Source organism: Takifugu rubripes, chromosome 13, assembly GCF_901000725.2.
Source record: "Takifugu rubripes chromosome 13, fTakRub1.2, whole genome shotgun sequence".
NCBI lineage: Eukaryota > Metazoa > Chordata > Actinopteri > Tetraodontiformes > Tetraodontidae > Takifugu > Takifugu rubripes.
In genome coordinates, this window is record NC_042297.1 from 19725532 (window position 1) to 19741573 (window position 16042).

The 16042-nt window shown below is 46.0% G+C and overlaps 2 protein-coding genes across 7 annotated transcripts; both read right to left on the reverse strand.

The window, feature by feature from the left end:
• Window positions 1–2071: 2071 nt before the first annotated feature.
• Window positions 2072–4928, reverse strand: polr2m (RNA polymerase II subunit M). 3 transcript variants are annotated; one of them, XR_003890594.1, is made up of 5 exons: window positions 4589–4928; window positions 3501–3938; window positions 3227–3365; window positions 2703–2863; window positions 2493–2631 (listed from the first exon to the last, which is right to left on the reverse strand). XR_003890594.1 is itself a non-coding variant. In XM_029846648.1 (4 exons), the coding sequence occupies exons 1-4, from the start codon at window positions 4690–4692 to the stop codon at window positions 2470–2472; spliced, it is 843 nt and encodes a 280-aa protein (XP_029702508.1). In that variant the 5' UTR covers window positions 4693–4923; the 3' UTR covers window positions 2072–2469. The 3 variants fall into 3 exon arrangements, 2 of the variants coding, with proteins under 2 accessions (XP_029702508.1, XP_011608599.2); XM_029846648.1 differs by lacking the exon at window positions 2703–2863 and having other exon boundaries at window positions 2072–2631; window positions 4589–4923; XM_011610297.2 differs by lacking the exon at window positions 2703–2863 and having other exon boundaries at window positions 2072–2631; window positions 3501–3908; window positions 4589–4919.
• Window positions 4929–5493: 565 nt separating this feature from the next.
• myzap (myocardial zonula adherens protein) lies at window positions 5494–15010 on the reverse strand. Of its 4 annotated transcripts, none has more exons than XM_011610300.2 (14): window positions 14445–15010; window positions 13856–13936; window positions 11163–11255; window positions 10511–10675; window positions 10312–10404; window positions 10105–10218; window positions 9393–9545; window positions 9047–9172; window positions 8745–8873; window positions 8581–8675; window positions 8297–8402; window positions 7825–7908; window positions 7535–7596; window positions 5494–7449 (listed from the first exon to the last, which is right to left on the reverse strand). In XM_011610300.2, exons 1-14 carry the CDS (start codon window positions 14514–14516, stop codon window positions 6519–6521), a joined length of 2304 nt encoding a protein of 767 aa, XP_011608602.2. In that variant the 5' UTR covers window positions 14517–15010; the 3' UTR covers window positions 5494–6518. The 4 variants fall into 4 exon arrangements, with proteins under 4 accessions (XP_011608602.2, XP_011608604.2, XP_011608603.2 ...); XM_011610302.2 differs by having other exon boundaries at window positions 5494–6723; window positions 14445–15009; XM_011610301.2 differs by having other exon boundaries at window positions 5494–6723; window positions 7535–7641; window positions 14445–15009.
• Window positions 15011–16042: the final 1032 nt, after the last annotated feature.

Sequence of the window (16042 nt, forward strand, 5' to 3'; positions counted from 1 at the left end):
AGTTTATAGTATTGGACATGTTTGATCAGCCACATGTGAGCCACTAATGTACACATTTCTGGGCTTAGCCAGATGTGGAATTCGAACGGGGTGCGTTTACAGCCGGGTTACATTTGAGCCACACAAGGTGATCTGCATTTTATGGAACCTGATGCTTCGGTGGGCTTTAATCACTAATAATTACGTTTTTAAAGCCATGTTTCCAGGTACTTCTGGATGTTTTATTGGCAACTCACCTTTTCTATTCCCAATGTGTAAAACTGTTAAAGCAGCACGTGCATGCTTGCAACTCATGACTGAATGAGTGCAGAATTTATCTTCCATCACTGGAAGCAATGTGCTCCAACCACCGTCTTGTGTAATAAACTGATAGCCTCTGATGGATGTTTTTAAAAAAAACCCATAAGAATGTCAAAAATGTAATAAATCTTTCTCAGGTCCATGTTAACACCCGCCTCACAGGCATGATTGATTCACCCGTCAGTCAGAGAGTATTTTCCTACATTAGCAGTGAGATCTTTGCAGCTTGGACAGTCGGGCGTCGGGTGTAAACTTCCTGTAACACCTCAGAAACATCAACAGGCCAAATTCTGATGCAGATTAACTTGATCTGCAGCGTCGCTGCATCACTTCATGCAAGCGTGTTTAGAAAACCTGGCGAAAGCTTCACAGGCTGGAAGATCACGACCTCGCACGTTAGCGGCCTCTCTGCTGAGGGGATAACTTGTGTTTAATGCCAGTCTGGACGCCGTCCTGCGTCTCTAATTTGGGCTAAGATGCGTGCTTTTTAAAAGAGGCAGTTTTGAAATCACATTCCAGTTTTCCCCTCCCAAGCGGAGCAGCAATTTATTCCCCCTCCCACGAGACCTGTGATTTTCAAACTCAAGACTTGGAGCAAATCGCTTGCAGACTACTTCATCGACACGAGATGAAGTAGTCCGCGTTCGAGATAAAGTCCAAACAACCTTCTACGCGTTCTACGTTCCCAGGTTCGCGCTTGGTTCCACCTCAACAGCGTCGGTGGACGAGAAAACCTACAACAAATATGTGCCCCTTAATTGGTAACAGTCTGGGAATATCTGAGCGAGGTAGGCTGATTAATCCCAGTGCAGTGAGGTTCTTCTGTGGGGCGTTGTTCGCGTATTTGTTATTGGACGTCACCACAGGGCCACTCTGGAGCCCATCAGATACAACGTCTCAATACATACCAATCAGATAGCACTAAAAATCCCCCACCGGTGCCTCCACAGAAATCACCAAAGGTTATCAGGGTGCATCTACCATCAGATTCTGACCTACATGAACCCACCCTCATTTCCCCTCCAACGTGCCTCAAGTGCCTTCTCTTCCTCATTAAACTCCCCAAACCAGGCTGTTAAAATTAAGTCCCAACGTTCCAGACAAAAGTCAGGGGGACAGATGATTGGAGTGGCGGTTTGGAAATATGAATAAGGCTGGCACGGAATTAGCAGGGATGAAAAATGGTATTGGCCATGCAGCGTGGGCCTGTTGTCGTCCCGTCATCGCCTGCGGTTCCCCAGCAACAACACGGTCCAAATGCGCTCCAGATGTCTGAGCCATCAAGCTTCAATATTTCACTAACCCTGCATCAATCTTATCAAGTGTCTCCCAGATTCCGGCTTGATAAGATCTCACAGGGCTGTGGAAAAGGGGGGTGGGGGGTGGGGGGGGGCTCGGTGCCTGCAGCTGGACGCAGCTTTGCTGCTCTGTGGAACCGGCGTCATCCTGTGGAAGCTGCTCGGTCACTGAGAGATTTAATCACCAGGAAGCAGAACCTCGTAGAGGCCGATTAATCCGACAGCGAAGACTCGACAACACGCACGATTCTGAGCGCTTGTCTGTCGCTGCCATCAATAATACTCTGGTTTCCTTGGATGGTTTCCTCTACAGCGCCGCCACAAACACTGAAGCATTTAGTCGCACAACTCTGTCACCGTCACACAACATGAGGTTTGAATTATTGGCAGAGAATTTGGAGATACTTCTCTTCCATATTAATAAAACTTGTGCCCAGCTGTTTAATGACATTAAATGATCATAAAACCTGAGAGATGATGGAAAAATAATTTATTTGTTTCATTTCCTGTGCCAAAAACAGCGGTTTTGCTGAGAGAAATATATATTTAAAATTTGTTTCAAGACAAAAACATTTTCCACATTCCACTTATTATTTACCATTAAATACTTTTATATAAAAGCAGCCGTTCTCATCACGGAGTCCATGAAAATAAAAGAGCTGGTTTTGTTAACCTGTCATTCAGATTCTTCAGCTTCGTCCTACATACCAGCTTCTTCTCCCCAGAGCACTTCAGCCCCCTTTTTCCTCCCTCACCATCTCTTGTCCTTGAACTGAAAATTGTGTTTGATGGATCGTGTTTACAAGGTCCAAAGTCTGTTTTCTTTAAGGCCAAGGTCAAACCGGCTTTCCCAGCTCTGGCACTTCCAGGATCAGTTGTTATCGTTGTCCACGTCTTCGTCAGAGGAGTGCTGGTCTTCCTTGGCATCAGCCTCTCTGTAGGAAGTCACGGCGCTTTCATCGGGATTGTAGTCCTCCATAAGGACCTTCCTTCCCTCAGACAGTATATTTGCTGCCACTCTGGCTTCTAACTCCTGAAATTAAAACACCAGGGAGAAAAAAATATTGATGTGAAGAGCCTGGAAAACAGACAGCATTATTATACCTGAAGAGCACATCTGTATTGGTGAAGTCTCATCGAACAGGGGTAAAGAGTTTAATAGTCATCTGTCAGTTTGGCTCCTGAGTCGCTTGTTTGTGCGCATGGTGACACGATGGCGCGATGCTGCCCCCTAGAGGCGACGGGAATCACGTGGATTTCCCATCCTTTGATTCCACATTAAATGACAAAAAGGTCATAAATTACTGAAACGTTATTTGAATGGTTTGGCTTTGTGTCACATTTTATTTAAGCTGGTCAGAACTAAAGCTACTCTTCAACTATTGCAATATGAGCTGTGCTTGAATGATTAAATGCTGAATATCTATAAACTATTCACTATTCCTAAACTATGGAGCAAAAACCCAAGCAGACTAATTTCTCAAGAATTTGAAAAAGCAAAATTCTAACGGCGCCTCGTAAAAATGTAAACAAAATTGTAATGGGCTATGACTGAGCTTAACTGGGAAAAAAAGTGCAATTGTTTTTACTTCAGTATGAACAGTAAAGGAGAGGTGCGTGCCACTAACTTTTCTCTTCCTAAATTGGTTCTGCAGGAGTTCAGCCGACTCTTTTAAAGACAGAAACTGAGCCCCACCCTGATCAGGGTGGGCTGGGGGGTGGTTTTGGTACTTGTCCTTCGCAGGGGTGTTTTCTCTCTGGAGGAACCTGGAAACACAGTCAAATCAGTACAACTCAAGAACTCCCAAGATTATGAATCAACTCTAATGAGAAAAATCTTAATAAATTAACAGAATTATCTAAATATTGTCAATAGAACAAAAGGCAATAACAAATACTCACTGGTTTGGTTTGAATTTCTGCTTTGTGCTGGGATTCGTCTTTTCCAGCACAGCGAAATTGTGAGATTTTTGCTCTTTGTGTGGTTTTGTAAAGTAATTATCCTCTTCTGCGCTGCTACATGATGGTTTGGACCCAAACCTGAATTCATTATCGCTGTCAGACACGCTCATCATTTCCAGGGACCTCACAAGGTCAGAATCTTTGGAACCATCAGAGGACCCAGAGACAATCAACATTTCAATGCTTTCAGACTCTTCGGACGGCAGCTCTTGCAGCTGCTGGGATAATTTTGCCCGGGCGGCAGCCTGTCGCCTCTCCTCTTCTTCGCAGAGTTGAATGGCCAAGCGTACTTTTTCCACATATTCTCTAATCTTACTTCCTTTGTCGGGAAGACTTCGCATTATCCTCCTGTAAAGAACACAAACCAGACAAGCACAGCCTGTCAAGACAGAGACGCAGGTTCAAAAATGCAATATTCAACTGGTGTCTGCTCTTCCTGTGTTATTGACTATAATCGCTTCGGATGGAATGACCACTACGTTTGAACACACTTTAAATGTCACTTTGAATGGTCCGGAGCGTTGCCTGTAAAGATAAATATTCTCAACCAAATTCCCAAATTCAAGTGTGTAAATGATCTCAGATATCTAAATTCTATGCTAATTAAGTTTATACTTTGTTGTGCTGCAAGGTTTGTTCGATTTAAAGGGTGGATTATTGTCTTCCGACATAAACAAAAAAAAACACCTCAATTAGTAACGTTTAGCAGTTACAAACCGGCAATGTGGCTCAAATATTAACACATTTTTACAGCAGAATGAAGCTAATATTTCTTAAGATGGTATATTAGACTGGTTCATTTGTGTATAATCATCTTGCAGAATTAAACAGTCTTTGAAACAGTGTAGTCAGTTAGTTAAAATCTATAAAAGGTTGTCGAATTATACCTGATTTTAAGGCGACAAGGCCTCATTAAATCAAACGTATCTGCAGGTTTGGATCAGTCATGTAACCCTCTGCACAGCGATTCTGCCACAGAATGACAACCTGTGCAACGTTTGCAATAGTCCGGATGAGTGTAAACTTACTGGTTGGTGAGGATTTTCTCTTGACGAAGGAGAATTTCTTGCAGCGTTTCTTTACTGAGGTTCTTCAGGTCCCCGACCTTCTGTCCCTCCCTGGAGACAGACATCCCTGACAGCTAGCTGAGCACCAGAAACGCTCTCAAGAGACTTTTAGCATTGCACAAACACACTCAGAACATATGCGCGGCTAAATACCACGTCACAACCCATCTAATTAATGTTGAGCGAACGTTAGAAACGTTAAAGTCTAGTGAGGCTGCCAGACACCAGCAAAGCAAAACAACGTTTAAACGCGAACTCTTCTTCTGTGGTATAGTTGACGTGCTAGGGCGGCGCCAGCGCCTCCTCTGGCCTGGGAGGTGAAGAACAAATGCACTTCCGGCCGCCCCTGTGTCGCCGCTGGCGACCTGCTGCCCTCTGCAGGGAAAATTAAACACCAGCACTTGTTTTAACTCGCAAACCTTATGTGAATGAATCCCGAGTGTTTACAGAAAAACATATATTATCATCGATAAACATAAAATGGGCCCATGAAAAAGTATTCGTAGTCTGACATTTACTACCTCGGTGTTTCCGATCAGATGCTTCCTGACCTCTGAGCCAACTTCACTCACATCTAATGAACAATGAGCCCCAGCTGTATCCTTTTTCTTTGGCTGTGCTTCAATTGGATTTCAACACTGGAGTCAACAATAGTTCAGATGTTCCACAATGTTTAATTCAGGCCTCAGCCTGTCCATTGTCTAATTAAATGCTTTAATGCTTATTGTACAATGTATGAACGTTAAGAAAATATGCTCAGTATCTTCAGTTCTGCTGATACCATTTAGCAGGTACTGAGTTTATACATATGTATTCATAGAATGAACTGTTTGTGTGGGAGCGTGGGTTTATATTGATTGACACCCTTTTGTATATTAAAAGACTTTATTATTCAAAGATTCACTGGTCTATTAATAGCATGATATGTATCAATAAGGAAAAGGCACTTCATAAAGGTTCAATTCACCAGTGTGGCAGTGCAGACAACATCGGATTAATACTTGTGTCTGTGGCTCAGGAATGGCAGTCACCACAAAAGTCATCATTCTTACAGCGATCAAACAGATTTATCATCATTATCACAGAAACGCACTTAAATATGACATTACATTACCCTGTTGCCAATATCGAGATTCATTTCCACCACCTACATAAAAAACAAGGCATGTCAATAAATACATGGGACAATAAGAAAATAGCATTCCTTCCATTTTTACAGAGCAAATATTAAATAATAGAAACATAACAGACATGAGAACATCGTCAATAATAGTGAACGTATAGAGTTCAGTGAGCAGGATGCAGTAAGTAGGCTTCAATCGCAGTAAACAAATGGGAAAAAATCCTTCAATATATCACTTAAAAATGTTGTCACGCATCGGATTATCTACACCCAAGAGCAACGGAGAACAGCAGGATAGTGCTACTGCATGTGCAAACAAGCTTGGGAAAAAAAAAATCATATTTTTACATTTCCTGCTGGATCACATTCAAATTCAGCTGTTTGCAGAGACAGTTTTTTTTTTTTACAATCCTTAAAAAAAAAATCTAATATGCATCAAAATCTCTCAGAAATTAAGAGATATGCATTTTAGAAATTACTACTCTAGAATAAATGCCTGACTGATGAATATTTACAGTCACTGGCTTGCAAGGCTGAAAGTAAACTGAGCTATATTTTAAAACAGGGGAAAAGAACCATAAATGAACGATGGAAACATTTGAATCCTAAACTTCCATCTCCCCTAAATCCCCAGTACACTGGGTCAGATAGCCACACTTTGGTGCCATCTAACAACCAGCATATTATTTCTTTAAAAAAGAAGGAAAAGAGAAGAAATGGTGAGATGTATGCTTCATAAGGGGACACATGTTTTCATGTATTTTATGCTCAGTCGATCTTTATATTTGCTGTAAACTCCATGAGCTTCAGGAAAGGTGAATAAACTTGAGGCGTTCTTGATCGAGGCTGCAGTAAATTCAGGCCTGGAGCAGATTCCTCAGGAGCCGATGGTTTGTCAGTGTTTGTTTGTGCGTCCACCTCGTCTGACCCAAACCGGACTGAACTGGTGGGAGGCTCAGATTCAGAGGACCTGCTGGAGGAGGAGGACAGTAGCAAACGGCTGTACTCAACTGGAGTGTACCTCAGCAAACTGGACCCCAGCCTGCTGGGTGGGGGGTTGTTGGACCTGAACGTCCGTGCGTGGATGGGTGACATCAGGTAGGAAAAGGGATGTCGTGAGATGGGTGAAGTAGGTGTGGAGGATGAGGATGAGAGGGGTCCTGGGGAAGATGGAGGATCGGTGGAAGATGGGGGTTCTGTGAAAAATGGAGGTTCCGCAAAAGATGGAGGTTCCGCAAAAGATGGAGGTTCCGCAAAAGATGGAGGTTCTTCAGAAATTTGGGATTCTGCAAAATATGGAGGTTCTGCAAAAGATGGAGGTTCTGGGAAAGATGGAGGTTCTGCGAAAGATGGAAGTTCTGCGAAAAATGGAGGTTCTGCAAAAGATGGAGGTTCTGGGAAAGATGGAGGTTCTGCGAAAGATGGAAGTTCTGCGAAAAATGGAGGTTCTGCACAAGATGGAGGTTCTGCAAAAGATGGAGGTTCTGCGAAAGATGGAGGTTCTGCGAAAAATGGAGGTTCTGCAAAAGATGGAAGTTCTGCAAAAGATGGAAGTTCTGCGAAAAATGGAGGTTCTTCAGAAATGGGGGATTCTGCAAAAGATGGAAGTTGGGCAGAAGATGGGCACTGATGGGTTGGTGACAGGTGGAGGTGAGGCCGTGCACGTGGGGGTGTGACATCAAGGCTTTCGGGTGCATGTCTGGAGGTCACACATTTACACATCAGCGTGAGAAACCTCTGGAGCAAACAGCAAACGTAACCACAACCCCGACGGTGCTCGTTACCTGGGGAGCAGATCACAGCCCAATCCAACCTCCCTGGTTTCCAAAGCCCCCTCTGGCCTATTCTGTATGGACATAAAATACTTCAGCTTGTCTTCTAATTCATTATTCTAGGAAAAGGAAAAGACGAAACAACACTGTCAGGTCAGGCACATGCAAAGGACCAAAGTCACTTCATGAGCACAGGTGCAACACGAGGAGGCAATGCAGACAGCACTCAGCAGCCCAGTCCGACAGGCACGTGCACATGCAACCACGCCGCGTCACCCCTCACTGCACCCCCGCCATCCTACCTCACACTCCACTATGGCGATTCTGTCCAGGAGCTCCGAGATGAACATGTCCTTCTGGGCAACTTGAGCTCGCAGCGACTCGACCTTGGGTCAGAAAGGTGAGATTCAGGTGAAATGAGTGTTTCCTGCACTGGCGTCCAGCAGATCACAGATGGCCTGATGGTCAATACATCAGCTAGGAAGATACGTCTATCTGTAGGCATCTGCAGAGTTAATCTATCTCAGTCATAATTCAGAAACTACAGATATCTGAAGGTTATTGTTGGCTTTCACGTTGACGTGATTCTGGGGCCCAGGGAAACTTCTGCTGCTTTTTTCTCATGTTATTTCATATCAAACAGATTCCTCCTTCCTTTGTTGACTCTGGGCCATGTTCTTAATACCGCTGAGCAAATCTCCTCACTGGACCTCTCCCACGCCCAGTTTCATGGTGCAGGTACACCAGAGCAGAGAATAAATGAGCTGTCTTCACCTCTTCGATCATGGCTTTGACCTTCCTCTGCTGGCAGAACACCATGTCGTTCAAGTGTTTGATCCTCTCGCGGAGGCCTGTAGTTTCGGTCTGCAGATCTTTGGACCTAAAGGAGCCGGGAGTCAACACACACCAGGCTGAGAAGGAGTTCGCACTGCTTTTCCTGGAATTTAGCACCTCGGCATCGTGCTCGCTCAGTTGGTTTCTAAAAAGTTTATCTAAGGACGTTTCCCGGGCGAGATTAATTTGACATTTTTGTGTTGGGTGGATGTTCTTTTTCTTACCTTCTGGCCACGCTTGCATCAGTTGTATCTGTCAGCTCCAACAGGCGGAGGCGCTGCTCACATTCCTGCAGCTTTGCCTGGAGTTCAGTCTTTTCCTGTTGTAATAATAACCAAAACAATAGCACCAATGATGATAGCAACAATCGTGATAACACTTGCTTTACCTTCCCCATGCAGCCCAGCAGACGCTCCACTTCCACGATCCTCTGGTCCTTTTCAGCAATCTTGGCCTCTGCCGCTCTGATTTTTCCCTCTGCCTCCTCTAGTCTCAGGATGTAGTCATCCAGTTGGGCCTGCGTCAGGTCCAATATCTTTCACTTCACATGTCAGACTGCTACTTTTAAAGGTGATTTGAGGTTATTTGAAGCAATTTAAGAAAGCGCCATTAAAGGCTTAAGAGCTTCGTGAGAAACTCTGTCTCCTCTCATTTTCCTCGCAGGTTATTTGCTGATTAAACAGTGCAGACCTGTAGTTTTTCGATCTCCTCTCGGTGTTTCTTTTGCTCCTCCTGCAGCTTTTCATCGTAGTCCTGCTGCAGCTTGGCCGACAGCTCCTGCAGCGCCTGAGTCTGAGCCTCCTGAGAAGACTCCACCTGGATACCAGGAATGAAGTCCCATTACTCATTATTACCTTTGGACCGAAGATGTCTTCCATACATGTTTGCTGCTTTGAAGCCGTGTCTGTTATCCTAAATACGCTGAATGATGTGATTTTATAAATTAGACTGTAGATTTGTGCCCTCAACTGCTCGGGAATATGTCGATCTGTTTAAATCTTATTTCTCTTTTGACTTCAGCCAGGGACGTGACTACCTGTAGTCTAAGATTCTGGTTCTCAGCCCGGGCAGCGGCCAGCTCCTTCTCCTTCTCTTGAAGGCTTTGCTGAGCTTTCTCACAGGTGTTCTTCAGACTCTTCAGCTCCTCTCTTTTGTCCATTCTGCTCTGGCAGCTGTCCAGGAGAGATTTCTGCAACAGAAAGCACGTTCTACTTATAAATCCACCTGTTTTTATTGATGGACAGCTGTTGAAGGGCACAGCTTCACCTATCTTACACTTCTGAGGGAGTTTTGAGTCAATATAATCTCTACATTTACATAACAGTACCAATGTACACAGAAAGTGTGCAAAAGCTGCCACATAATCAAGAGATTTTTCAGGTAGAAGCCTTGAGGCCCAGGCCCAACAAACATCTGCCACACTGTGATCAAACCTAAGTCCACAAACTCAGCATTGTGAGTTAATAATAGCCAAAGCACAACCGATTAAACATTGAAGACTTAGGGAAAGGAGGCTAAACAAGTGTAGCCCAGGTTGCCATGGCTGCAACCCTCAGGTACCAACACTAATCAAACAGGAACTGTCAACACAGTAACGAGTTGCTTCACATTATTGAGTCCCACATGCCCGGTCTTCAACATCAGGCACTGAAATTAGCTCGTTGAAGCGGAAACCTTGTTTTTCTGGTATATTTGTGCAGTACCAGTGGAGACCAGTAGAGGACAAAAGACTGTGTTACATGCGTTACCTGTAGGCTGATGTTATCAGCTATGAGGGAGCCGTTCATCTGGTCATAGGCGTCCATGGCTGACGTCCGGGTTTTCACCTCTGACTCCAGACTCCTCCGATGTGTGTTAGCCTCCTGCAAAACCCACGCGGTAGCGTGCATCTTTACGTTTATCTCCAGCTTCACACGCTTTCTCAGGCAGTCACATGGAGCTGCAGAGTTCTTTACCCTGATTTCCCGGGAAAGCTTCTGCATCGACTGCTGCATTCCGCCAAACTGTCCGTACATCCTCTCCCTCACCTTCTCCAAAGAGTCTCTCACCTGTAAGGAGACACGTCGAAGCAGGCGAGCTCTAGAGAGGAGAACGTCCCACCGCCTAATAGACCCAGCGAAGGCCCGGCTGTTTGCTGCCTTTGTGTCCGCTCACCTCTCTGATGTACCTCATCTCATCCTGAAGGTGACCGACCGTCCACTGACGGGCCATCACCTCCCGTTGTCTCTCCGGGCCAGTCTTTTGCACAGCGCCGGACACTTTGGACTCAGGGTGCTGCAGCGGTGCCTCTGGGACCCCATTGGTCATGTCTGCGTGGGACTGAGGGGGGCAAGAATCCACAGTTCAGGTTTCTCCGGACGTCCTGGCTGATTCACACCTTTATTGCATTTCTGTATTCATGCGCTTGCTTGCGTGCACACATGTCATTGATGCTAGTGTCTGCATATTTGCACTCGGTCAGGTATTTCAGGCTCCAGTGCCGCTGAGCACAGGAAAGAGGAGGCTGGGAACAAGCGTCTGAAAAAATGCAGGGTGTACCGAGGGTATCACGTTTCTGCAGCTCAACTCGTCTCTATTGAACCTCTGCATTCAGGCGCCGCGCACAGCAAGTCCATCATTAAACACAATGTGCTCCATAAATAATTGAGTGCAGATTGTTGCCACTACAAACAGTTTTTCCGGGTATTTGTTAATTTTTAACTGGGGACAGAACTGCTGGTGCAGGATGTTTTCCAGGACGGGTGAGAGGCTACAGCGGCGTCACGGCGTCACGTCTGCCACTCGTGTGCCGCCTCAGACCGTCTACCTGCTGGGGCGACTCCCTGCCGGCCGGCCTCTCTCTTTGGATCAGCCCATTCTTCTTCTGCCACGTCTCCTTGACGTTGTTCTCCTTCTTGGCCTACAATTTAAAAGAGTTTCTGTTTTTGTTACATCACAAGACACATATTTACTTTTATTAGACCTTAAAAGGGGAGGGAGTACAGGGTCGACACAACAGCTGATTATCTGACTTCAGGAGATGTGTAAAATAAACCACGAAACCACATAAACATGCGAAACCGAGCACCTCCGGCACCTCCTGTTCATTGTTGGATTCCATAGAAACAAAGAGGAACTCGTCAGTAAATGTTGCTTCTGCTGGAGGCAGCAGGCCAAATGAGCGAAGCCACAACCACACTGCTTATTTACTCCTGCAAATAACTTAAAGGGCGACGTCGCCCGTATACAATAGCAGCGCTGGTATCCACGGTAACGAGATACACACACATGTTTGTGTGTGTGTGTCCTCTATCGACAGATAACATGCCATGCAGACTGGGGAGGTCCTCTGCTGCGGATGTGAATTCCATTCGAGGGGTGTGTGTGAGTGTGTGTGTGTGTGTGTGTGTGTGTGTGTGTGTGTGTGTGTCTGCATGTGTTGGGGGCAGCGCGTAGCTTTATGTCTTCCACCCTGCAGCTTCCTTGCAGCTCTGCGTCTCTCAATGCTGCCAGTGTTTGACCACAAAGGCGGCCGCTCACAGCAGCTTCTGGGAGCTGAACTTGTGGTGATGGTGGGAGGGTCACACTGGGATCCCTTTGTTCTGCCCCCTCACGGCGTGCGCTCTCAGACAGTTGTCTGGATTATGCAAGCAGGTGAAAACCTTTGAATAATACCGTCAGGCTCCTGTTGGACTATTTACTGCTTCACCTGCACATAAAATCGCTCCCCGTGCAGCATATTGCGGCCACATTGTGAACCTGATGACGGACGGGGTGGCTGCGTTATTTCCAGCACAGCTGCTTTTACAATCATGGCGAGAGCCTCTCAGGCAGCTCGCCGCACTCTTACTGTGACATTCAATGATGTCAGAGCAGAAACTTGCATGTAGCAACTGTGTCCAGGTCCTTTGTGTGTGTCAGGCTGTGGACATATTAGATCCCAACCAGGCTAAAGTCACTTGTTGGACTTTTTCCCGAGGCGTGTCAGTTTACAGGCTACACCCTTACAAATCTACTGGTAAATAACCTCTTTATGCAGCATCCTTCTAACCTACAACAACACCGTCAAAAGTTTCCTCTCCTATTTAACACTCAATACATGACGAGCAGGACAAATATTCCTTCCAGCACAATTTTACATACATATTTCTGCATAAACCTGCTTGTTTTAAGTCTTAAGTATATTTACAACGTATAAAGATTTAAAACAAGTTCAAGGTCAGCACTGGTGCATCTGATTCTGCACACACGCAGAAAACCAATACCACTAGCTAACTCATATTAGCTGTATAGAGTATTTTCCAACAAAGCTACCCCAGGACGCCCACTTTTGTCTTTAGAATATACTAGCGAGGATACCGCCGTGGTACCACAACATGACAACAAAGGTGGGACATCGATCAGCCGCTACAGCCCAATTCACAAACGACGCTGAACATTTAATATTATTTTTACGGCCGCTGTCAGAGCTGCTGCAGAGCCGCTGAGCAAACACTCGGCTACGCGTCACTGCAGCTCACACGTGTGTCCTCTCCGCTCCGCGTTCACCTTTGACCCCACTGTCCTCTGCATTAGCCGCGGCGGGTGTGGTCACGTCCTCGGCGGGGGAAGCACATCCAGAGGTGAGAGCAGTGTGTTATCAGTGGAGTGTGTGGAGGCGTGGCAGCTACACCTGCGCCGCGCCGCACGGCCAAGGGTCGCCCAAAACGCACCTTTCACATGCAGTGTGAGGAAAAGATCCCCCAACACACACACACACACACACACAGAAACTCTGAATCAGCCTCCTGATCCTCAAAACAAATAAAGACAAGCGGAGCTCCAAAAACAAACACATGAAGGACTGAATGTACAGTCACATTATGGACAAACACACAGACGCTTCTGTTGCACCTCTGCAGACACATGTGTGTGTGTGTGTGTGTGTGTGTGTGTGTGTGTGTGTGTGTGTGTGTGTGTGTATGTGTGTGTGTGTGCTATATTTACTGTTTTATAGCCTTTCAAGTGCTCAGTAGCCTCAGTTGGACATAAATTATACGTCCACCAAAGGCATTTCAAATATTTTCAGTGATAAGTGAGATTGACAGAGTCTGAGAGGAGCTTTGAAGTCAATGGGGAACAGCTGTGTGTGCAGTATCTTATACGCACACACACGCACACACCCATGTGTCATGATTGTGTAACCAGATGACAAAAACAAGATAAATCACAGCCATTTCTTTCAATTATATGTTCAATGTATTTTTACTCTGGTTAAAAATGATGAAGTAATGTTGCAATTTAGGGATTCAGGTGCCAACCCTCATGTGTGTGTGTGTGTGTGTGTGTGTGTGTGTGTGTGTGCGTGTGCGTGTGTGTGTGCGTGTGCGTGTGTGTGTGTGTGTGTGTGTGTTGCTGTACATTTAAATCAGGTGGTGCAGACTTTGTTTGAACGGGGAGGTAATTCAGGTCTAATTATTAAGGCTTAATAGAGCTGTCAGGTGAGGCGGAGCGCTCCTATGATATTCCTGAGTCACTTACTTCTTCTGAGTTGGCAGTTTTTGCCTCCTTGTTTTCATTTTCTCCTGCGTGCAGCGTCAACCTGAGGCGTCTGATCCTTCGCTGTAAAAGACCAAAAAACCCCACAGATGATGCTGTGCAAACAAATGATTAATTACAATTATGCATTCATGAGCAGGAGGAGGGAAGATGAGGCATGAGAGCAGCTCCGGAGCTCCAGAGCTCTTATAAACGCAGCACGCTGGACACAGTCGGCGCTAAATCTGCTGGCTTCATTCATGTTTTGCCCAGTAATACTGAGGTGTTTCTCTCTTGGACAATGGTGGGATCAACTTTGGAGGACTCTCGGCACAATGGGCCATTTGATGGGCGAGCTGTTCAAATAAACATGACATGAGAGGCTGCTGCAGCTCCCATTACACGCTCCTGTTACCGGACACATCCTGCAGCAAAACCCGCTGCTGGTCCCGGGACAGAAAACCCTCAAGACAGACAAGAAACAAGTGTTTGCAGAAGCAACATGGGAGGGGACCTGTTTGCAAAACACAGAGGAGGGAGAAGAGGGGACCCGGAGAGAGGAAGAGAGAGGAGGTTTGGCTGGGAGTCTTACCTCGTTTAGAAACTCCTGGGGGTCCTCGGTGGTGGTGCGGGACACGGTTGGCCCTGCACCGTAGCGACGCATGGCTCCTCTTCGCTCCGCTCCTCGCTTCTCTTCCTCTCCCTCTCCCGGCCTCCTCCCACCCCTTCCTCGCTCTCCTTCCTGAGTTCTCCTCAAACCCTCAGGGGGACCATCGACCCCCGGCTCCGGTCACAAAAGAGGAGGGGAAATTCCAGCCTGTCCTGTCTGCTGCTGCTGGGGGTGCTGGTGGGGAGGGGGGGTCCACGGAAGGCTCCTCACAGCCAGTGAAGGTGATCGGGTGAGAACCAGTTTCCCTCTCAGCAACACAAACACAAGTGCACCATTGTTTTAATTCCCGTCGGACTGACTGACTGACTGACTGACTGTCAACCTGTCCTTCTCTCTCTCTCTCTCTCTCTCTCTCTCTCTCTGTCTCTCTGTGTCTCTCTGTCGTTCACTCTCTGTGCCTGTGTGTCTCTGAGCTCCCATCAGACCTGTCGGGCCACATTTCAGCTGCCTCCCACCTCTGCACCTCCAGCGCTGACAGCAGGACGTTCTCAGGGCGGGTGAGACGGGTGGAGCCTGTCTCACTGACAGGAGTGGCCACCGCTCTGACGGGTCCTTCCTCATGACGCCAATATCAGCTCAGTTCTTATTGGGCTAATATTGTCTTTTAGGTAAAACCTTGGTACAACAGAACAATCTTGAAAGAGCAAGTTTGGGAAGTTGTGTTTGGATCCATTTGAGTTATTTTAAAGCAAATATTTGTACATTAAACATCTGCAGCGTTATAATAACATAATGCTCATTATTATATAATAATAACATAATGCTCATTATCATGTTCATTATCATGTCATAAATGCTGCAGTAGGGTTTAAAGGTGTTTTTATATGCTGTACTTCCTGCTGTCTTCATATAAAACTATCAGACCTGGAAAATGGAGCTTATCTAATTACAAATAGTTCACACAAATACTTTGGCCGGCTGAATATTAATAAATCACTTTATCCCAATCCAGCCACAGCGGGACTCTGCTGAACGTCCACTTTTTGGTGGTTTTTGTATCCGCAGTCGGCCTCTCTTCGACGTTTCTTCCACACTTCACCTTGACAACCCTGTTTTTATCATCTTATTAAGGCAGAAACTGGATTATCTCCGTTTTTATGCCTCCGAATGCAGCAGGTTCTCAGTCAATAATTAATTTTATGAAAATGTTAATGTTTTTTTGAAGCCTCGCCACAAGATGGTCGTTCAGTTTCGACATGGACGTGGCCGACCGACCGACCGACAGACAGACAGACAGACAGACAGACAGACAGACAGTTCTGGCCCAAGTTATGTCAAAAATGCACCGATAGGGTCAAAGGGAAAACGTTCTCACAACCACATTTGAGGGATTTTTCAGACTGGAGCCGTTAATCAGCAACCAGATATCAAACACGCCGTGTTTACTCCCACAATCAGTGACACGGTCAGGCGGGGATCCAAAGCCAGCGTTACACATAAAATCCTCCTCCATAAATGTCTCACTGATGTGATTGTGCCCTCACGCTTTGCCACGAACGACCCGTCTGATGACTCCTCGT

Coding starts and splice junctions, on each gene's coding strand:
- polr2m (XM_029846648.1), bottom strand. CDS start 4,692: ATGTCTGTCTCCAGGGAGGGACAGAAGGTCGGGGACCTGAAGAACCTC. Junction 3,939..4,588: donor GAGAAAATCCTCACCAACCA/GTAAGTTTACAC, acceptor TGTCTTGACAGG/CTGTGCTTGTCTGGTTTGTG. Junction 3,366..3,500: donor CAGAAATTCAAACCAAACCA/GTGAGTATTTGT, acceptor CTGTGTTTCCAG/GTTCCTCCAGAGAGAAAACA.
- myzap (XM_011610299.2), bottom strand. CDS start 14,516: ATGCGTCGCTACGGTGCAGGGCCAACCGTGTCCCGCACCACCACCGAG. Junction 8,403..8,580: donor GATGCAAGCGTGGCCAGAAG/GTAAGAAAAAGA, acceptor CGGCTCCTTTAG/GTCCAAAGATCTGCAGACCG. Junction 7,450..7,534: donor GGCTGTGATCTGCTCCCCAG/GTAACGAGCACC, acceptor TGTGACCTCCAG/ACATGCACCCGAAAGCCTTG.